Below are 24,040 nucleotides of genomic sequence, written 5' to 3'. Positions count from 1 at the left end.
TCTTCACCCTCAACACGTGGATGAATGTGTCGTCCGCCATTTTAGTTGGTCTCTTTAAGGGCCTGCTGGATAGTATGCCCGTATCATGTTTGTGCAGTCTGCTTAGCTGTGTGCCTTTGGAGCACAGTGCGGACCGGGATAACCCCCACCGGTCCAGGGGGGGGGGGCGGAATAATGAGGAGTGCTTGAAAGGGTCGATACCTGGCATTACCATCCAGGAGAGCGGCCGTCTCTCCCTGGCTCCGGCACAGGTAGGCCTCATAAACAGATTTCGGGTTTCCGGGCGATTTGCGGCTTGTTTGTTGCTTCATTCGACGCCCCATGGAAATCCTATTTCGGTGGGTGCACTCAGGGTCCAGAACGTGTCCGTTAACGGGGTTTATATCCCCGATTTCGTTGATTCTTGTGGGAGCTGCTTTACAGCACGTCTGGTCGGCTCGGCGGCTAGGCTCCGCCCCCCAAGCCCACAAATAATTTGATGACTCCTTTCCAATTCCATCGCTTAACACATCTCTTGGTACACTCAGTTGCTTACACGCACACAGATACAATACACACATATAGACACACATACACAAGTTTAAACACTAACACAATAAAAGCTGTCTGTATCTTGCCCTCCCCCCCCCCCCAGATATTGTCGCACCTGACCAAGCATGATTGACAAGGATCTTAAATGGAAATGTTCAGATGTAGGATTAAAAAGGTGTGGATTTCTAAGATTAAGATTATTTTTCACACATGACAAATACATATTTTTTTAGGGTTACTAGAACACTTAAGTATTTTTTGAATTTTATTTTTGTTTAGATTGCCCTAGTTGGCATAATTCACTTGGCTCCCCCTTATAGTGAAATAAATAATACATTTAAAAATTGGTTAAACAAGAATAGACTCGCTTAGCAAAGTTTGCCTCATTGTGTTCATGCACCACCTGTCGTCACTGCACCCTTTCAGTGGGCCAATGAAAAGCCTCTCATTAAGAAGCACTTGATAGGATTGTTCTCACATGCTAAGTGCATGTGTGTGCTCAGACATAACTTTTGTGCAGAATTACCATTGAGCAGCCAGGAAAAGTTCTGGGCTGCCTAAATCACATGTGCTTAGGTGTTCCCAAAATTGCAGAGGTCTTGTTTGAATGTGGAGCATTTCTATCCGAAATGCTGCACAGATTCCTTGCTCCATGACCATGTCTAAAAATAGGAGGCTTTTCAATAAACCTAATATTAAAAATCCTGAGAATTGACTGTTCCTCTTCATCGATATTTCATCGGTAATGGTTTCATATCAAAATCAAAGCTAATGACTTTGCACTTTAATGGCTATACAGGGTTCTTAGTTTGCATGTTGCATAATATTTTTTCTAAAATCACAAAGCCTTTTAAATGTTCTAATAGTTGATTCTATACTCACTATACTGTGGGCATGTTAGAACTCTCATCACCATAACTCTTGCTTTCTACATCATTTGCAAACTTTGCAGTTGTTGTGTACTCTGATACGATATGAAATGTTTAACTGTTTTTGCAACAGATCTGTGTAAAGCTAATCTTCTGTAAATTTGCTTTCCATAAATGTACCATATCTCCTATACATACAAGTACTTATAAAGAAAATGTAGATGCAATTTCTTCTCCATAAGGTTGCTTTTCGAAGCCTTCGTTAGTTCTTGTTTCTCCATATTTCTTGGCAGACACCTTTGGCCCTTTTTGATGTCCTTGTTGATTTTCGATTCATCTACAGTGTCTGTCTCCCTCTATAATATATATTGCTAGTCACAACATGAATTTAAAACTATGTTTTTCTCAAATGATGGATGATGCGGATGAGGTCATCTGTCACCAGGTACAATAAAAAAAAAAAAAAAAAAAAAAAATTGGTTTCCTCAACAGAAGCTAATTTTTGTAGTAGAGCCTTTCAGTGCCCCTGGGACAAAAACTGCATATGATGAAGACCTTATTATACTTTGTGAATAATTTTAAAATCGGAAGAAAAAAATAAAAACCTTAGCAGTATACATGTAGGTTTTACCCTTTGAGAACTCAAAATCCTTTCAGACATACCTGTGTTTATTTTTGAAATTAATACCCGTGGATGTTAGGCTTATACACACAAACATTCCCTATCATACAGGCTAGGGACATCCAATCAGAACTTGCCCATATAACAATTTGTCTAACTATGATCCCCATTTGTCTGATCAAGTCCATTTTAGTAAATATTGACTCTAATCAGTATGGATCTCCCTCTCTTTACTGGTGTTTTAGGTAGAGCGTTTTAGAAAGAGATTTATAAAATTGTGAGACCCAAAAGCTCTTTTCAGAGCTATTAACCCCTATCTTGCCAGTGATCACTATAAACACTGGCTCTTGCGCAGCAGCACTTTTTGCTGTCGGTGCATTTTTTTAGGGGTTTATTTGTTTTTTTTGTTTTTGGTGACAGATCACTAAATAAAGAGATTGTGATTATGTCACAGAGGTCGTATAGCGCTGAGGAGGCGTATGCCATCCTTGTGTTAGTCTGATGCGTCTATGTCTGATTCTGACCCTGATTTTGACCCTGCTAGGTGCTCGGATACATCACTAGATACAGTGTCTGCTGCTAGTGATGTATATAGTTATGATTCATCTGTGCCTGCTAGTCCACCTGCCAGAAGGAGATGTGCTGCTCCAGCTGGCAGTGCTGCTGAGTGGGTAGCGCCTCATCGCCAGAGGCCAAATATCCCACCCTTTACTGCAAATACTGGACTCAATGTGGATGTCGCAGGATTTAGCCCCCAAGATTTTATGGAGGTGTTTCTGGGCGATAATGTATTGGGGAACATTGTTGCCCAAACTAATTTATATGCCCGTCAGTTCCGTGCTGCATAGCCTGATTCTTTTTTGACAAAGCAGCAATAGGCCCCCATCGATGGGCCAGAATTTTAAAAAAAATATGGGCTTTGACTATGCTGATGGCCATCATAAAGAAGCCCATCTTCTGGAGCAGTAGCCCCATCTGCTCTACCCCCATTAACTCCCAGTGTATGTCAAGGAAGAGGTATGAAATTATTCTACATTTCAGCGACAACCGCCTGTGCCCCCCTAGGGAGCATCTCTAGTTTGAACGTATAAAATCCGCCTCCTGATTACCCACTTCGCTGCCAGGTTTGCAGAGGTTTATACATCGGGAAGGAATATATGCGTGGTGAATCCCTGATGAAATATAAGGGAAAGCTGGGATTCAAGCAGTATATTCCTTCCAAGCACTCCAGGTAAAGTGTATAATCTCTTGGAGATTGAGACTGGGTATATTTAGGCCTTCGGGTGTACGAGGAAAAGGATGGCCACCTTGACCCTCCAGGTTGCCCAGAACATATGGTATCCAGTGGCAAGATTGTCTGTGACCTGATATTCTCCATAATAAACAAAGGGTACCACTTGTATACAGACAATTTTCATACAAGTGTCCCTTTGTTCAAGCTTACTGTATTGTTTTGATACAGTAGCTCGCGGTACAATCAAAAAGAACCGTGCAGGTTTCCCAGAATAACTTGCATGAACCCGGCTATGAAGGGGGGAGACCTCACCACTGCACCAAGAGGAGCTGTTGGCAGTTAAGTACAGAGACAAGAAGGATGTGTACCTTCTTACCACCATCCGCACTGCGAGGACTGTGGAGGTCTCTGTACGTGGCAGAGCTGAAAGCACAAGGAAGCCAGTGTGCATCAAGGTCTATAACCGGCATATGTGTGGTGTTGACCTGGCAGATCAGATGCTGCAGCCCTACCTAATTATACAGAAGACAAGGGCCTGTTACAAAAAGGTTGCAATTTACTTAATGCAGATTGCAACCCACAATGCTTTTTTCTTGTGTAAAAAAGCAAACCCCAGAATGAAACTGACTTTACTACAGTTTCAGCTCCAGATCATTTCCGAGATTTTGTAACAAGATGTACCTGCTCCCTGGGCGGTGATGGGAGAGAGCAGAGTTGGGGCTACCCACTTTATTTTTAAAATCTCCCCTCTACTGCGGCAAAGCAGAATCCTCAAAGAAGATACAGAGTCTGTTTTAAGAGGGGGCAGAGAAAGGACATCGTCTTTTACTGTCCTGATTGCCCTGGACAGCCTGGACTCTGCATTGGGGACTGCTTCAAGCGATACCACACACTGGTCCATTTTTTTTATTTTAATTTTTCATATGCCGTTAATTTTTTGTTTTGTTTTTTTGGTTACGTTTACTGTTCCTGAGTTTTTTTTATTTACATTTACTGTGCCAGACTATTTTTGATCAAGTTCAATCTATGCATGGGGGGCATGGGTGTACTCAGGAGGCCTTGCAGAAAACAACCTGAAGTGTTTTCTTGCAATAACCAACAACATGCTCTCCTAAATCACAGTAAAAAAAACAATGTGTGTGAAAATGAAAAATTACCACCACACATTTTCTCCAATTTTTGGGGGCTAAAATGGTTGCATCAAAGGCATCAAAACACTCCAAATACCTTGGAGTGTCAACTTTTCAAATATATGCACGTTCATGGCAAGAAAATATATTGGGCTATGTAAAAAGGCCCCCCAAAAGAAGATGGGCAAAGAAGATATGTCAAATTTGAAAAACATATGTCAGAAGTTTGGCATTGCACCCCCCACAAACAACCCAACAAGCCTATGCATAGGTGGTATCACTGTACTCAGAAGATGGGGGCCTCGCACTGATGGGGGCCTCACGGCCGCCTAAATCGCCATAGGGCAGTGACATGTCGGATCCTCGGTCAGGGACCGAGGACCCGACACAGGAGGGGGACCGGCGGCTTGCCCTTAATGCCGCCGGGTGCGAGGCCCCTCCTATGCCTGCCCGGGAGAGAGCCAGCCTGTCTGCAGCTCCGCCGAGTGCAGAGCTGCAGACTGAGGGGGTCTCGCGATCTTAGCCAGTCAGAGCGTTGCCGCGGGTTACCACGGCAACGCTCTGATTGGCTGCGATCGCGAGACTAGACTAACCACGTGGTCTGCAGCTCTGCACCCGGCGGAGCTGCAGACCATGAAGGGAGCCCACCAGACCACCAGGGAATCGGGATACAGCGTACCCACCGGACCACCAGGGAATACATTTATTATCAAGGTATTTGTGACCCCTGCACAGCCACCCTACCACCTTACCACCCTCTGCCACCTTACCATCCCTTGCCACAGCCACCTTACCACCATCTGCCCACCTACCCTATCACTGCCCTCCTACCACCCTCTGCCCCCTGCCACAGCCACCTTACCACCCTCTGCCCCCTACCACCCCTTGCCACAGCCACCTTACCACCCTCTGCCCCTTACCACCCTCTGCCCCCTTACCACCCTCTGCCATTACCAACCTCTGCCCCCTACCACCTTACCGCCCCCTGCCACAGCCACCTTACCACCCTCTGCCCCCTACCACCCCTTGCCACAGCCACCTTACCACCCTCTGCCCCCTTACCACCCTCTGCCCCCTTACCACCCTCTGCCCCTTACCACCCTCTGTCCCCTTACAACCCTCTGCCTCTACCACCCTCTGCCCCTTACCAACCTCTGCCCCCTACCACCTTACCACCCTCTGCCCCCTGCCACAGCCACCTTACCACCCTCTGCCCCCTACCACCCCTTGCCACAGCCACCTTACCACCCTCTGCCCCTACCACCCCTTGCCACAGCCACCTTACCACCCTCTGCCATTACCACCCTCTGCCCCTTACCAACCTCTGCCCCCTACCACCTTACCACCCTCTGCCCTCTGCCACAGCCACCTTACCACCCTCTGCCCCCTACCACCCTCTGCCACAGCCACCATACCACCCTCTGCCCCTACCACCCCTTGCCACAGCCACCTTACCACCCTCTGCCCACCTACCCTATCACTGCCCTCCTACCACCCTTTGCCCCCTACCACCCCTTGCCACAGCCACCTTACCATCCCCTGCCCACCTACCCCATCACTGCCCTCCTACCACCCTCTGCCCCCTACCACCCCTTGCCACAGCCACCTTACCACCCTCTGCCCACCTACCCTATCACTGCCCTCCTACCACCCTTTGCCCCCTACCACCCCTTGCCACAGCCACCTTACCATCCCCTGCCCACCTACCCTATCACTGCCCTCCTACCACCCTTTGCCCCCTACCACCCCTTGCCACAGCCACCTTACCATCCCCTGCCCACCTACCCCATCACTGCCCTCCTACCACCCTCTGCCACAGCCACCATACCACCCTCTGCCACCTTACCACCCTCTGCCCACCTACCCTAATACTGCCCTCCTACCACACTCTGCCCCAGCCACCTTACCACCCTCTGCCCCCTACCACTCCCTGCCCCAGCCACCTTACCACCCTCTGCCACCTTACCACCCCTTGCCACAGCCACTTTACCACCCTCTGCCCACCTACCCTATCACTGCCCTCCTACCACCCTCTGCCACCTACCACCACCTGCCCAATCCACCTTACCACCCTCTGCCACCATACCACCCACTGCCCTCCTACCACCCTCTGCCCCCTACCACCCCCTGCCACAGTCACCATACCACCCTCTGCCACCTTACCACCCTCTGCCCACCTACCCTATCACTGCCCTCCTACCACCCTCTGCCACAGCCACCTTACCACCCTCTGCCCCTACCACTCCCTGCCCCAGCCACCTTACCACCCTCTGCCACCTTACCACCCCTTGCCACAGCCACTTTACCACCCTCTGCCCACCTACCCTATCACTGCCCTCCTACCACCACCTGCCCAATCCACCTTACCACCCTCTGCCACTATACCACCCACTGCCCTCCTACCACCCTCTGCCCCCTACCACCCCCTGCCACAGCCACCTTACCACCCTCTGCCCCAACCACCCCTTGCCACAGCCACCTTACCACCCTCTGCCCCCTACCATCCCCTACTCTGTCACTGCCCTCCTACCACCCCCTGCTCTGTCACAGGACCCCTACCACCCTAGCCACCTTCTGCCCCCCTACACTGTCTCTGCCCTCCTACCACCCTCTACCCCAGTCACCCTTTGCCCTCCTACCACCCCTGTCATGTCACAGACCCCCTGCCACAGCCACCTTACCAACCTCTGCCCCCCTACCAACCCCTACCCTGTCACTGCCCTCCTACCACCACCTGCTCCAGCCCCCATCGCCCTTTGCCCCAGCCCCCCTACCACCCCAACCCTGTCACAGCCGCCCCACCACCCCTACCCTGTCACAGTCTGCCATCTCCTACCCTTTCACAGCCAACTTCCCTGTCAAACACCACTCCTACCACCACTGCCCTCTCACAGCCCCCACCCTCTCACAGCTCCCACTGCTATGTCACAGCCCCACCACACCCTGTCACCCGACACCCACCCTATCACAGCCTTCCCACACACACACCCCTTGACACAGCCCCCAGCACACACACACACACACACACACGCGTTGTCACAGCCTACCTCTGCACACCTTGTCATTGCCCATCCATACCCTATCATGACATTACCACATGCACTGACACCCCCTACACACATTGTCAACCCCTACACATACACTATTACCATTCACAAACACTTTCAGTCCCCACACACTGTCACCCCCTACACCCAGCCAAACTTACATAACCCCTCCTAATCCTGTCACTCTCATCCACTCCAACTATACCAAACTCACCTGCCCTTGCTTTGACACACTTACCCTATAACATTAACCCCCCCCAATCCTGTCAGACTCTCCTTCTCTTGCACTGTCACACTCACCCCCCAACCCTGTCATACTCGTCCTTTATCAGTCTGTCCCACTCACCCCCTTCACCCTGCCACACTCACCCTACCACATAAACCCTTACAATCCTGTCCTCCAACTGTGCAACACTCAATGCAAACCCTGTCACACACAGGTAGACAAAGCCAGATACACTCAGAAATACACACACTGGCACTGATGTATACACGAATGCAAGGCTATGTAACCATACCCCTCAGTTGTGTATTAAGATTGGTGATTAAATGATTGCATGAAAATAGTCAAAAATTCCCCAAGTTTAATACCTTAGATTGTCTTCTTTAAAAAAAATATATATACATGTGAAGGGTAATTCCGGGATTCGTGACCGATATCAGTGTTACAATGTAACTTTTGTTAATTATGAAAAAAAAAATGGTTTGGAACTAGCAAAGTGCTACTTGTACTTATTGCCCTAGAACTTGCCAAGAACATGTTAACATTGGGTATTTCATAACTCAGGACAAAATTAAGAAACTATTTATCATATGTGTTTTTTGGCGGTTGTAGATTTTTTTTTTTTTTTTGTAAATTATGATATGATGAAAATAATGATATCTTTAGAAAGACCATTTGATGGCGAGAAAAATGGTATATAATATGTGTGGGTATAGTGAATGAGTAAGAGGAAAATTACAGCTAAACACAAACCTCGCAGAAATGTTAAAAGAGCCCTGGTCCTTAATGGTAAGAAAATTGAAAAACGGTCAGTCACTAAGGAGTTAAGCTCCACCCTTTGTCAAGATTGCAAAAATACACAAGACAAAGTAATGCCTACTCATGGTAGTCAACCTTTTTCTACCTACCGCCCACTAATGCATCTTTTTGGTTGAAAAAATGTCCTTACCGCCCACCAGTTTTCGCGCAAATGCAGAATATTTTTAAGAAAGGAGGGTGTTTTAAAAAAAAAAAAATTAAAAAAAAATGTACGTACATTTATCTTTTTATTTCTACTTAATGCAGGTTTGTAAGGTTTTTAACTTTATAAAGTTTAATGAGAAAACAATAAAGTAAATTGAAATTACCTTTACTAGTGATTAATGAGATCCTTGAGGTTGATGCTGCGAGACTAAATATTTGATACCGTATATACTCGAGTATAAGCCGACCCGAATATAAGCCGAGGCCCCTAATTTTATCCCAAAAAACTGGGAAAACTTATTGACTCGAGTATAAGACTAGGGTGGGAAATGCAGCAGCTACTGGTAAATTTCTAAATAAAATTAGATCCTAAAAAAAATATATTAATTGAATATTTATTTACAGTGTGTGTATAATGAATGCAGTGTGTGCGTATGTGTGTGTGTATGAGTGCAGTGTGTGTATGAGTGCAGTGTGTGTGCATGAATGCAGTGTGTGTGTGCATGAATGCAGTGTGTGTGTGCATGAATGCAGTGTGTGCAGGGCCGGTGCAAGGATATTTGCCGCCGTAGGCAAAAAAAATGTTGCCGCCCCCTCCCCCCCCCCATATGTCCTGACTTCCCCTCCTCCTCCCTCAGTGGTCCTTACCTCCCCACCCCCGTGTTCCTTCACTCCCCCCCCAGTGGTCCTGACTCACCCCTCCCCTAGTGGTCCTTACCCTCCCCTAGTGGTCCTTACTTCCCCCTCCCCTCCCATAGTGGTCCTTATCCCACCCCCTCCCTCTCATAGTGGTCCTTATCCCCCTTCTCCCTCCCATAGTGTTCCTTATCCCCCCCCATTCCTCCCATAGTGGTCCATATACCCCCCCCCCCTCCCTCCCATAATGGTCCTTATACCCCCCCTCCCTCCCATAGTGGTCCTTATCCCACCCCCTCCCATAGTGGTCCTTATACCCCCCCTCCCTCCCATAGTGGTCCTTATACCCCCCCTCCCTCCCATAGTGGTCCTTATACCCCCCTCCCTCCAATAGTGGTCCTTATCCCCCCTCCCTCCCTCCCATAGTGGTCCTTATCCCCCCCTCCCTCCCATAGTGGTCCTTATCCCCCCCTCCCTCCCATAGCGGTCCTTATACCCCCCTCCCTCCCATAGTGGTCCTTATACCCCCCCTCCCTCCCATAGTGGTCCTTATACCCCCCCTCCCTCCCATAGTGGTCCTTATCCCCCCCCTCCCTCCCATAGTGGTCCTTACCCCCCCCCCTCCCTCCCATAGTGGTCCTTACCCCCCCCCCCTCCCTCCCATAGTGGTCCTTATACCCCCCCTCCCTCCCATAGCGGTCCTTATACCCCCCTCCCTCCCATAGTGGTCCTTAACCCACCCCCTCCCTCCCATAGTGGTCCTTATACCCCCCCCCCCCCATCCCATAGTGGTCCTTATACCCCTTTTTTTATTTTATTAATTTTTTTTTTATTATTTTATTTCTTATTTTATTATTATTATTTTTTTTCGTCCCCCCTCCCTGCTTGATATATGGCAGGGAGGGGGGCTCTCCTTCCCTGGTGGTCCAGTGGCAGTTCAGTGGGGGGGAGAGGGGGGCTGGCAGAGCTGTACTTACCTGTCCTGCAGCTCCTGTCAGCTCTCTCCTCCTCTGCGCCGTCCGTTCTGCTCTTCTGTCAGCTCCCAGTGTAAATCTCGCGAGAGCCGCGGCTCTCGCGAGACTTACACTGGGAGCTGACCGAGGTGCTGAACGGACGGCGCGGAGGAGGAGAGAGCTGACAGGAGCTGCAGGAAAGGTAAGTACAGCTCTGCCAGCCCCCCTCTCCCTCCAGTCTGTATTATGGCAATGCAAATTGCCATAATACAGACTCTGACTCGAGTATAAGCCGAGTTGGGGTTTTTCAGCCCAAAAAATGGGCTGAAAAACTCGGCTTATACTCGAGTATATACGGTATCTGGTTCGATTTTCGTAAGGAACAAACGAAGGTCTCTTTCAGTGATATTCAGACGACTTCTCTGTTTGCGCATAATATGATTTCTCATTTGTGCGTCGGCTCATCTCCTCTCCCTCCTCAATTCCCCTCCACACCTTTTTCCCCCCCCCCTTTTTTTTTTTAACCTTCCTTATAGCAATGCCCAGTAGGAAGGCTGAGCTAGGTAGCCCACTTACTACAGTCCACTATAACAGACAGGCACACATACAATACACACATACAAGACACACATACAGACACACAAGACACACATACATACACACACAAAGACACAGACAGGCACACATACACACACACACACACGACACATACATACAAACAGACAGGCACACATACAAACAGACACACAGACATGCACACACACACAAGACACACATACAGACACACAAGACACACATACAGACACACATACGGCACACACACATAGGACACATACAGACACAGACAGGCACACATACACACACACAGACACACAAGACACACATACATACACACACACACACACACACGACACATACAAACAGACAGGCACACATACAAACAGACACACACATATAAGACATACATAGACACACACACATGCAGACACACAAGACACACATACAATGACACATACATACAAAGACAAGACACACATATATACAGACAGACACACACACAAGACATACATACAAAGACACATACAGACAGACACACAAGACACACTCAGACAGACACACACACAAGACATACATACAAAGACACACACACACAAACAAACACGCACATTATATTTAAGTCACCCTCCTGTTTCCTACCTTTAAGGTGCAGGAGGGTGACTTTCCCTGGGGTCCAGTGGTGGCTCAGGTGGATGGGAGTCAGAGTTCCCACTCTGACTCCCTCTGCTTCCTCCCGCGCGGCTCTCAGTTTTAGCTGGGAGGAGTGACCGGGGAATCACTTCCTCCCAGCTCTGTGATGTCGTCGCAGGGGGCCCGGTCACGCTGTTAAAGCGCCTAGCGCAGACCGGGCCCCCTTACAATCCGCATCCATCGGGTGGCCCTGACAGCATGGGCCACCCGATGGACACTTTGGAAGGCGGCCCCGGCGGTTTACCGCGCGGGCCGGAGCCGCAAATGGTCACAGCAGTACCCAGTCGCACGGGTACCGCCCGCTCGCACCCGCCTGCACTATCAACCTGGAAATCCCTACCGCCCACCTGGAATCCTGAAACGCCCACTAGTGGGCGGTAGGGACCAGGTTGACGAACCATGGCCTACTCTGTCTCATGTTTTAAAGATAAATACATTAGAAATTAAGAAAAGAACAAATTATGAGACAGGAAGAGAAGAGGAAACAATAGGAGAAAGGTTTGAGGTGACAGCCACTTTAAATTCATTGTTTTATTCAATCTTTCAATCATGATGCTAAATTTAAGGTCACTTGCCATGGGTAAAACACCAGCCCCAGAACCCATTGCTCTGTTGAGAAATTCTACATTCAAGGCAAAAATTTTACATTTTAGTTAAACAAGCTGGGGAGAGGGGTTCTGTAAAACAATCTATGTTGTATACAATTGAAATGTTTTTAGAATTTCGGAAAATAAATACAGTTATAATTGGCATACTTTTAAAACATGCAAGTAAACTGTATTTTATTTTTTTATTTTCTAATTTCATTAAGCCTGCATCACGGTGTCTTTTAGGCCAAAAGACGAGACTGTTATGAATCCCTTTTACGCAGATAGCAGAGAATCTTTATCAGGAAGGAATTCCTTAATCTTGTCATACAAGGTCTGTTAACACCACGAGCCTTCCATAAGCAGACAGATTAGTTCAGGCAATAGAGTCACATTTTAAGAGGAAGATGCGTAGTTTACCAGGATGGGTATGTTAGGTTAAAAATAGTATAACAATGTTCCAGTTTTCACAAATTACTACAGACTAACCTTTGAGACAAACTATGGTATATTTATAAAAGTGACACCAACTCAAAAGTTGTGCGAAGTTCTAAAAGTGGTGCAGATGTCATGGAAACCAATAAGCTTATAAGTAAAATCTTAGGATTGTTCCACATTTAGATCTTTCCATTGGTTTCCATGATTTGACAGGGCAATCTAGATGGATGTTTGTACTGTGCATCTTCATTTACTCTATTCTCTTCCCATATTCCATGCAGAGCTCTCTGGCAGAGACACTGGATAGCACTGGAAGCTTTGAACGTCAGCGGATGGATATGATTTACACAGTGGAGGATGTTCCTCCCTGGTACCTGTGCATTTTCCTGGGGTTACAGGTAAGTAAAGCTCCCTGGAGATATAAAAGAAATATTAGTTGCTGTCCTATACTGCTTTGTGTCACCGCTATTTGCACTTTCTTCTTAACATTGTCTAAGCTCACCATATTATTCATCCTGGAGCAGTGTTGAATGTCTTGCTGTTCAGTTTACTCTAAGGACATTGAACATAAAGGATGGTCCGTGTCGGTATTTGATCTGCTTGTCATGTTGATATGGGAAGGCAATGGTAAACTTCGGTATCCAGATTTTGATAATGACGTTTTCAAGATGTTCCATCACCCATTTAAACTTCCAGCCAACCAAGTGCACATTACATCCTGATTAGTTTGGCTTTGTGAGCCCCATGGAAAACGATATGCAATTACAGTACCATTAGTTAGCAATGAATTGTTTGAGCTGGCAATGCTTTAAATATATGCTTTAAATATTAAGCAAATAAAATGTCAGGCAATGTTATATATATATATAAAGGTTGAGACAGGAGCACTCACTTGGATTTTCAATAGTGTATTCAAAGCATCAAACACAAATCTGCATCAACGTTTCGACCCTGATAAAGACCCTGAAGGGTCGAAACGTTGATGTAGATTTGTGTTTGATGCTTTGAATACACTATTGAAAATCCAAGTGAGTGCTCCTGTCTCAACCTTCTTATTTATCGGCCTGGAGGCACCCGGGTAAATTTTTGTATGTTTAGATTTTTGGGGGATTGAGTGCCAGAGTCTGTGTATATATATATATATATATATATATATATATATGTATGTATATATATGTATATATTTTACATTTAAACAGATTAAATACAAACCTGTTTAACCCCTTTCTTGGCCATGAAAAGTAAGGCATTCAAAAATCAGTCTGGTCACATAGATGCAGGCTAGATTTGCTGCTGCCTGAAAAAAAAGTGTAAATGAGGCACATTTTACATAACTAAAAAGGAAATAAATGCAGTGTTTGGATAGTTAAAATAGAGTGACTTTCTAATGTTGTATTGACAATCGGTACTTTTTCCTTTTCACCACTTGTTAAATAATCACAATACCTGTACTCTGACTGCTTGATATAATGTCATATCTTTCCATAATTCGTTTCCCTGCATGCCTATGGAGGGAGTGGGAGGCTAGATCTACAAAATAAGTGATTCTTTGCCAGGTGATACATGACATCAGTCACCGCAAAATTGAAATCTTGCTAATTATTAATCCGCAAGTTCAAGGTACGGTATGATTAAATATCAATGACCACCTGTGTGCTTTATAAAGGTTTCATAGACTAATCTTTGATCCTCACACATACAGGGGATATTTGTGTGTGTATTGTGTAGCTAGTTGGAGTAATGTACGTAATAACCTTATTTTATGTTCATCCTCATAAGGAAGTCAAAGAACAAGAAAAGTTTAAGATAATGATGCAGTGATGTTCTTCTTCGAAGCTGGAGATTGCCAGTATTGCTTAACCATGTAGAATATATTTTTCCACCGACAAATTCTGTTTTAGAAAAACGTAGATGTGACAGGTGCCACCTCAGAGTAAACTTGTCATCTTTGCAGGTCTTATTAATAACTGCAGTTCTCATAAGAGAAAGTCGAGAAATCAACCTAAAGGAATACAGAAAAAGTAGAAAAGAGAACAGAGTAACAGAAATAAAGTAGTAAGGGGAATTAAAAGCTTGAATCATAAAATCCAACAGCTCATCCATTATTCCAAACTATTAGTGCTGTTCTGTTGTCAATACACCACAATTCCCCTTAAAGTCTGCGGTCTAAAACACACCTGCTATATGTCCACACAAATCAGTGCATAGCACCATTTTTATAGTCTCTGGAATCTCATGTGGTATGTTAGCTGATATAGTTCATATCCGTTTTCAGTTTAAGTATTTTTAAGCAAACTCTACCCTGTTTTTTTCCATCTACTTCTAACAGCACTACCTGACATGTTTCAGTGGGACTGTGGCTGTCCCGTTCCTGCTAGCAGAAGCCATGTGTGTTGGGTTTGACCAGTGGGCCACTAGCCAACTTATTGGGACCATTTTCTTCTGTGTTGGAATCACTACTCTGCTTCAGACAACATTTGGGTGCAGGTGAGTAGGATGTGTAAAGTAAAGCCAGTTAAAATAGGCTTTTTAATAGTTTATCCTCTGTGTGTACCTACTCCGTTTAAGTAAAATGGCAAAAAGTGATTTTTTGAAATTAAGCACGTTGGGAGAGAAAAATTCCACCGTGTTTTTTGTTTTTTTGTTTTTAAATGTAGAAAAGTGTGTGCTGTGCTTGTATAAAATTATTTCAATATCACTTAAAATACCTTAAGGGAATATCTGACTGAAAGTCTGTGATATGTATAATATTGGTTATAATTCCGTGTTTTAAAGAACATGGTGCTTAATAAATCTTGATTAATCTGTTGTTAATAGTCGAAAAGGTCTCCATTGCTATAAATATAGATCACATTGGCACAAGCTACTCCTTTCTATATACAGTATATGTTAGAAATAGTTACTCTGGAATAGTTTGGACTGATATGTTGACCCCTGAAATAACTAAATCAATTTCATTAAATCCAAAATTCCTGTGGGTTAATTGGGTGCCTGGACCAATACCTGCCTCTACTGCATCTTGCAAGGAGGAGGCTAAGTATAATCAGATATTAAACATCAAATGACCAACTCCTTCCTTTCCCCCAAAAAAGATTGTCTGTCTAGAAGGATTCTGTTAAAAAAAAAAAAAAAAGTACTAGGGGATACCCAGTGCCTCATACACTGTCTGAGTGCTCCCTATTTATTCCTAGTGTGCAGGACTTAAGATTTGTCTTACTTACTGGCCTTTATCAATGTGTACGCATATAGAATACATGGTTATAGGGGGCAGGGCCTGACAGCCGACCGAGATAATCGCAAGTGGCTGGGGCAACTCAGGGAAAACCTCTTACTAAACCTAATCCTTGACCTAAACATACTATTTTTTTTAAAATATCCTGCTTATTCTCCTGTGAAATAGTCTGTCAAGTCTTTGGACGTCGTTTTCCTGGATCCACCAGGCATAGCCCATGCTAAGCTTCTCTGCAACCTGCAGATCTACTTGAGTTGGGGGAGGCGGACAGTCCTCTGCCCTGGTTTGGAGATGTCTTGTTCCCCACCTTTCGACTGGCGGGGGGATATCATGGTCCAAACAAGTGAAATCTAGTGGTCTCCTCTGCGAGGCATTGAAATTAAGTGATTTCAAGGGTTTAAGCCTATTTCTCAAGATTGCTGACACAAAAGGGCCTGCTGCTTCACAGGCCTTCCCACAGCCACCTTCTCCTGTGGACCTGCTTCTTCAAGCTTTCGACCACCTATGTGCTCAATTTTGGGCATAATTAATTTCGAACACTCCCATATGCCGAGCAAAGACCTCCCAGAACCCGCTGGCGGGCACCACACAGCAAGTTATCTTCCGTGCATAGACCAACACGGCATCTCTTTTACCATATATCTCTACATTTAATATGCTTCAACTCCTCTACAGCCGTAATCAAAATTATTCAACCCTCATTGAAAATCAGGGTTATTGTCAAAATTTACAGACTTTAGCTGTTTGCAATGAACAAAGCAAACAAAAGCAGTTAAAGTAGCTCAACACAACAAGTGCTTTTTAAGTGTTTCCCCAAATGCAACTGAAAATGCAGCTTATGATCACTTCTCCAGATCAAATTCAAATAGCACACTGGATGCACGCAGCCTGTTCTTTCAAGTATCTGTATGTTGTTAGACTCCAATCTATCCTTTGGCCACCACATTGAAAAACTCTCTTCAAAACTTTACCCAAAACTAGGTGCCCTGTACAGAAACAAATCCTGCCTAAGCCCTACAGTAAGAAAACAGATCGTGCAACACTAATGCCGGCCATTGAATACGGGGATGTAGCATATGCACCTGCGCCGCAAACCCACCTTCATAAACTTGTTTATAACTCATTCTGCTGTTTGTTTGCTTTTTGCTGCAATGTAATTACATGACCCACCATTGTGACATTTTAACAGAGCTAAACAGGCTATCGCTGGAATCCAGACGCACCCTTCATCTTTCCAGCCCTGTGGTTAACCCAAGGACTATTCCAGTTGTACAAGTTGTGATCAAAACGTAAACAAAACCTGGCACCTGTGCTATGTCAGTCCAATCTTAATTCACCTCTTTCATATTAAATGCACCCACACTTAGTATATATCATTTTGTTCAGGAGAAAGAGGAATTTCACGTCACATCAAATCTTTACATAGTAAACATAATTTAATATGAATAAAATGTAAAAAAAAATTAGAAAGATACAGATTTTTTTTATATATTTCTTTAGTACTGCATGGCATTTTAACTGTGAATGTCATAATACTGTTAGCTGCAATAAATTTCACATATTTGTATTCAGTGAAGTCTCACAAGTAAAAAAGTACTCCCTAAGTATAGTGTTTTGGAAAGTTACATGTTCAAATTTAGTACATTAAATTTTTTAGTTTATAAACCTTACAATTTGACAGACTGGTTATGTTGCCTTTGCGACCGTATGGTAGCCCGGGAATGAAAATTACCACCATGATAGTATACCATTTGCAAAAGTAGACAACCAAAGGTATTAAATGGGATATGTCCAGTCTTTTTTAGTAGTCACAAACACTGGCCAAAGTTAGCATTCTAATTTGTATGTGTGTGAAAAATGCAAAAAACTAATTTGAACGATAAATTTGGCCTGTGTTAGTGTCTAAGTGGCTACTAAAAACGATTGGACATACCCCATTTGCAATAACTTGGGTTGTCTACTTTTGCAAATGGTATGCCATCATGGGGGTAATTCATTTCTGGGCTACCATACGGTCTCAAAGGCAACATAACAAATCTGGCGAACTTTAATGTGAAAAAATGGAAATGCAAGTCTTATATTACACTCTGTAACTTTTGAAAACACCATAAGACCTGTACATGGTGAGTACGGTTATACTCAAGAGACTTTGTTGAACAGAAATGTTAGTGTTTCCAAACATTACGACTTATCACAACAATTATATAGTTAGTGAAAGTGCCGTTTGTGTGTGAAAAATGCAAAAAAAAAAAGCAACCTGCACTTTCACAGACAATATCATCGTTGTGATATGTTTTACAGTTTTGAAACACTAATATTTGTGTTCAGCGAAGTCTCCCGAGTAAAACAGTACCCCCCTATGCACAGGTTTTTTGGTGTCTTGGAAAGTTACAGGGTAAAATATAGGGCTTGCGAACCATATTCTCTGGACTTTCTGCCTGTGTTGTCAGATCAAATCTTAATCAATGAAATTACTTGATCATGTAAAAATATATATATATTTAGGTATGTGTGTGTGTGTGTATATAATATTGTGTGTGTGTGTGTGTGTATATAATATTGTATGTGTGTGTGTATATAATATTGTGTGTGTGTGTGTGTATGTGTGTATATATATATATATATATATATATATATATATATATATATATATATATATATATGTGGGAATATATATATATATATATATGTGGGAATATATATGTGTGTGTGTATATATATGTGTGTATATTTTTATTATTTTTATTTATATATAGATATATATTTATGGGTGTAGAGACAATCGCACTCCTGGTGATACCGGAGAAACTGACGGAAGCCAAGCACAGAGAGATGGACACAGGTTTCTTCAGGAAGGAAGAGATTCTTTATTGGATCACCGATCGGGACTCAGAGGGACTAGCGTCACCAAAATACAGCAAAGTCTGAGTACTGAATACATAGAGTACATTCCTTATATAGCACTGTAGCTCCTCCCACAATTAACTACACCCACACATACCCTTAACCTATTTAATGAATAGAGTCTAAACTCATCCATCCGGTCTAACCACGTGGCTCATCTGATACAAAGGAGAGGGACGCGTAATTCCAGTTCTTACATTCCTGCACCTGGTCAGTACAGTGATAACAGTATCTTAGCTACGTGTTATTAACTAACTGATACTACAAACACATATACATACATATGCCTTGTGGCAATCTTAGCCTGCTAAACTTGTATTTTACTGGAATTACATCACATTCCCCCCTTTGATGCCTCTGATATTTCACAATTACTTGAGGCATCACTTAACCTTGGTTTGCATATACCTCAGGTTACCATGAACCAGACCAGACTTATCTTATGATGTGAATCTTCAACATTCATCTTCTTGCATTGGTTCTCCCTGATCTAGAGCCTTATACTTATATATCGCCATTATCTGTGCAGCAGCCTTCCTCTCTGCTATACTTCCTATCAGGCTTTGCACAGACCTAACTACTAAGGGTATAAGACACGGTAGGAGTAGACACAACAGTAAAATCAGTAGGACTCCACCTACCACTGCCTTAAGCCCTCCAAACCACTCATACCAGCTACCAAACCAACTACTTGGATTGTACCCTTTCCATACCTGAGTAGGCACATGCGCTAGTTTAACCATATGGCTAGTAAGCTCAGCTATTGCTTGCCCTTCGTCATCTATTTGAAGACAGCAATTGCTCAGGTTAAACTTCCCACATACACCTCCCTCTACTGCCAAAAGGTAATCCAAGGCTAATCTATTTTGGTACACTGCTGTCCTCATCCTGGTATTATGCTTCGCTAGAAGATTGAGCGCTTGTGATGTCTCATTTGTGATAATCTCAACCACCGCCTGTAATCTTATAATACGGTTGAGCATATAAATAGGGGTTCTATAACCAAAGGTACCATCCTCAGCCCACGTGGCTGGCCCATAATAATCTATAATACGCTGGGGAGGCCATTCATTATCTTCCCAGGCGCCTATCTCTATGGGTCCCCTTTTCTTCCTATGATTCACATCATACACTTTAACACCTAAAGTCTCACCTGTTTCAATCGGTAACAAGAAGAAGGATGGTTTGAGCATACCCAACACACATGCCCCTTCCCAGTCCTGTGGCAACTCCGAATAGGCTTTCTTACCACAGATCCAGTACAAATTTGCTGGGGCTCTCCAGGTAGATGTGATGGATAGATCAAACCACACATCCTTTAAATTGGCATATCTAGCAAACGGGTTAGATGGTTCTGAGACATTTGAAGCCGACCACCAAGTTGTATTCTTTGTATCATCATCATAAGCTTTTTGCCCTAGACAAGTTAATTCTCCTACAGAAGTATTATACATCATTCCTTTCCTTGCTATGCAAACATAACCTATGATGGAGGTCTTTAATCTCCACTCAGATTTACCTCTAACACTCATATGATAATCGGCTTGTGTAGATATTAGTTGGTCAACTGCCTCAGAACCGGACATTACCTCCTTTGCTTCCCAAGGCCATTGGTCTCCCATGTTAGTACCTCCACACACATAGCAGTTGGTAACATTAAGACTACCGGCAATACTTTCAGCTAAATCGATGAACAGGTTTTTAGCATTATGGGGGATCTTATTATCTATACTCATCTCTTCATAAAAGGAATGGTATACTTGATGAGTCTGGGAGGATACCGTATCAGTCTCTATTCCTATAAACAATAATGTCCCAGGATCTAAACCCGTCCCGTATATCTGAAACCCAAATAAATTTCCATACTTATCTAGGAACTTGTCGGGGTTATTAATAAGTATATGGACTGGGTTGCATTCCATAGACTTACAATAAGGGCTAGTCGGCAACTTAGTCACTATCATGTCTTTATCTACTGTCTGTCCCCAAGTCGCCCACCCCACACAAGACCAATATGGACAAAAGTTATAGTCTTTATTTGGGCATCTAGGACTCACATATTTATTTTTACTACTGGGACAAATATATTTATCATTAGACCCATACGTCCTCTCCCATCTAAGATCCCCACATACATTCCACGGTTTTCTACCACTTGATATCGCCTTACATGCATCAAATAGCAGAACACCCGAAGAATGTACGGATTCTAACACCGTCTTATTAATTAGGGTCCCCTGAGGATCTCCATTCCTGAGAGTCAACCAAATTGTACGAGGTTGATACTCTGGACTGAAGCACTTAGGTTCTCCTACTCCTAAATGGCACACACTATAGTCTATATTTAGGTATCTACATTTTGATACCTCTCCTTTACACTCGTATTGTGAATGCCAAATTAGGGTTTGGGAAATATGGTTACCTGTTCTCGTAGTCTTAATGCATACCTCACAGCTAGGAGTGTCGGTACCTCTACCTTCCTGAATATAAAAACACATGTAAATAAACACAATCAAAAGCACATCTTTCGCCGTCATCCTCAGTCTTCGTCCGTGCGATGGAACCTCAGCTTCCAGGATGTGAGGGCTGCAGGGAATGGAGTTCTGCTCGTCTTCACAGGTGTCCCTTCGAGACTTTCCTGGCTTATACACTATGTGATGGTAAGCGGACAGGCTTTATTATGGCCTTCTCACTCACACCTGTAACAATAAAATTTGTAATCCACAATAATTCCTCGTTACTCCGACTGAGTAGTGCGTTTTAACCGGATCTTGCAGGGATTCTCTGGATCTACTGTAACTTGCCAAGAATCGACTGCTGCTGGTTTAACCCTGGAGTGATGTATCCACGGAGTCACTTCTGCTACTTTTATTGCTGTAGGGGTAGACAAAAGAACAACATAAGGACCTCTCCACTTGGGCCCTAACGGTACATTATTCCACTCTTTAATCCACACTTGATCTCCTGGATGATAACTATGAACAGGGGGATAAATATTCACAGGTAATCTATCTTGTACCCATTTCTGTACCTCCTCCATAGTCTTACCCAACTCTACAACCTGCTGCCGGGTAATTCCTTCTCCCAACTGACTCAAGTCCCCCCTTAAGTTACCAAGTACGGGAGGTGGTCGCCCATACATGATTTCAAAAGGAGAGAGGCCCATCCTTCTGGTAGGGGTACTGCGGATTCGCAATAAAGCTATGGGTAAGAGAACGTTCCACTTAAGTTGGGTTTCCTGACACATTTTAGCCAACTGGTTCTTTATAGTTCTATTCATTCTCTCTACCTTACCAGAACTCTGGGGTCTATATGCAGTATGAAGCCTCCACTTTATACCAAGCATATGAGTCAGTTGTTGTAGGCACTGATGAACAAAAGCTGGACCATTGTCCGATCCTATAGAACAGGGTAGTCCATATCGGGGTATTATTTCTCGTAGCAGGAATCTCACAACTTCTCCTGCTTTCTCTGTACGAGTAGGACATGCTTCTACCCAGCCTGAATAGGTGCACACAATTACCAACAGGTAACGATGTCCACCCGATTTAGGCATTACTGTAAAGTCTATTTGTAGATCGGACATGGGGAGTCCCCCCATAAACTGAACTCCTGGTGGCTTTACTGGTCCTTGTCTTGCATTATTCTTAGCACACGTTACACATCTGCGTACAATGGCCTGAGTCAAGTTGGACAATCTTGGTATGTAGAAATGTTTTCTAAGAGATTCTTCAGTACTGTCTCTCCCAGAATGTGTCCCGTTGTGATAATTTTGGACAATTTCTACCGCTAGTGATGCTGGTATGACTATTCTTCCATCTTCTAGCTGATACCACTTGTTCTCCAAATACTTTCCCGGTTCAGTCTTTAACCACTCCTCTTCTTGAGCTGTATAAACTGGAGTCCATTGGGACAGTGGAGTTGGTATAAGAGCAGCTATATGCCCCACATACTCCTGTCTTCCTGATTCAGCAGCACGCTTAGCTGCACTATCTGCCATCCGATTTCCCTTGGTTACATCACCATCTCCTCTCAGATACGCTCGACAATGTATGATACCGACTTCTTTCGGCTCCCACACTGCTTCCAATAGTTGTAGGATTTCAGCTGCGTACTTGATTTCTTTGCCCTCTGAATTCAGTAGTCCTCTTTCTTTATACAAAGCTCCGTGGGCATGAGTGGTTAAAAACGCATACTTAGAGTCCGTATAGATATTTACTCTTAAACCTTCAGCCAATTGTAACGCTCGTGTTAGTGCTATTAATTCTGCCTTTTGTGCTGATGTTCCTTTCGCCAGTGGCCGAGCTTCTATCACCTTGTCTATGGTTGTTACTGCATATCCTGCATAGCGGATCCCTTCTTTCACATAACTACTGCCGTCGGTGTAATATTGAACATCGGGGTTCTGGATGGGAAAATCACGAAGATCTGGTCTACTTGAGAATACTTCATCCATTACTTCCAAACAATCATGTTGACTTTCAGTAGGTTGTGGCAAAAGGGTAGCTGGATTTAAGGTGTTTACAGTCTCTAAATGCACTCTTGGGTTTTCACACAACATTGCTTGATACTTGGTCATACGGCTGTTACTAAACCAATGATTTCCTTTGTAATCCAACAACGTCTGTACTGCATGTGGGACTCGTACATAAAGTTCTTGACCCAGAGTGAGTTTATCGGCTTCAGCTACTAGCAGGGCGGCTGCAGCTACGGCTCTTAGACAAGGTGGAAGTCCGCTGGCCACTGCATCCAGTTGCTTAGACATGTAGGCAACAGGTCTTTGCCATGATCCCAAGTACTGTGTCAATACTCCCACAGCCATTCTTCTTTGCTCGTGTACATATAAGTAGAATGGTCGTGTGTGATCAGGTAGACCTAATGCTGGGGCACTCATCAAAGCCTTCTTCACATCTTCAAATGCCGTTTGCTGTTCTTGGGTCCATAAGAAGGGGTCGTGCTCTGTACCTTTGATAGCTGCGTACAGAGGTTTTGCTAGTATCGCATAGCTGGGAATCCATATCCTACAGAAGCCTGCTGCCCCCAAGAATTCTCGCACTTGTCTTCTATTCTTGGGTATTGGTATTTGGCAGACAGCTTCTTTTCTCTCTGGCCCCATAATCCTTTGACCTTCAGAGATATGGAATCCCAGATACTTGACAGTTGGCAAACACAACTGAGCCTTCTTCCTGGACACCTTGTATCCTGCCTTCCAGAGAATATGTAGTAGATCGTGCGTTGCTTGCTGACATTTTTCTTTTGTAACTGCTGCTATCAACAAGTCATCTACATATTGTAACAATACACATTCTCCTGGGATAGACTCGAAATCCAGTAGATCTTGACTTAGAGCTGAACCAAATAGGGTAGGTGAATTTTTAAACCCTTGGGGCAGTCTTGTCCAAGTCATTTGGCGTTTTGAGCCC

At 44.2% G+C, this 24,040-nt stretch overlaps 1 protein-coding gene across 2 annotated transcripts in view; it reads left to right on the top strand.

Annotated features, from left to right (window-relative positions):
• SLC23A2 (solute carrier family 23 member 2) overlaps nucleotides 1-24,040 on the top strand; it is a 156,992-nt gene that overhangs the window by 85,177 nt on the left and 47,775 nt on the right. For both annotated transcript variants that reach the window (XM_063448633.1, XM_063448634.1), the window contains 2 exons: nucleotides 12,763-12,879; nucleotides 14,811-14,968. In XM_063448633.1, coding sequence (XP_063304703.1) covers nucleotides 12,763-12,879; nucleotides 14,811-14,968 — 275 coding nt within the window. The remainder of the gene's footprint in view (nucleotides 1-12,762; nucleotides 12,880-14,810; nucleotides 14,969-24,040) is intronic.

Source organism: Pelobates fuscus, chromosome 3 (genome assembly GCF_036172605.1).
Source record: "Pelobates fuscus isolate aPelFus1 chromosome 3, aPelFus1.pri, whole genome shotgun sequence".
NCBI classification, from domain to species: domain Eukaryota; kingdom Metazoa; phylum Chordata; class Amphibia; order Anura; family Pelobatidae; genus Pelobates; species Pelobates fuscus.
This window is presented reverse-complemented; position numbering and strand designations above follow the sequence as displayed.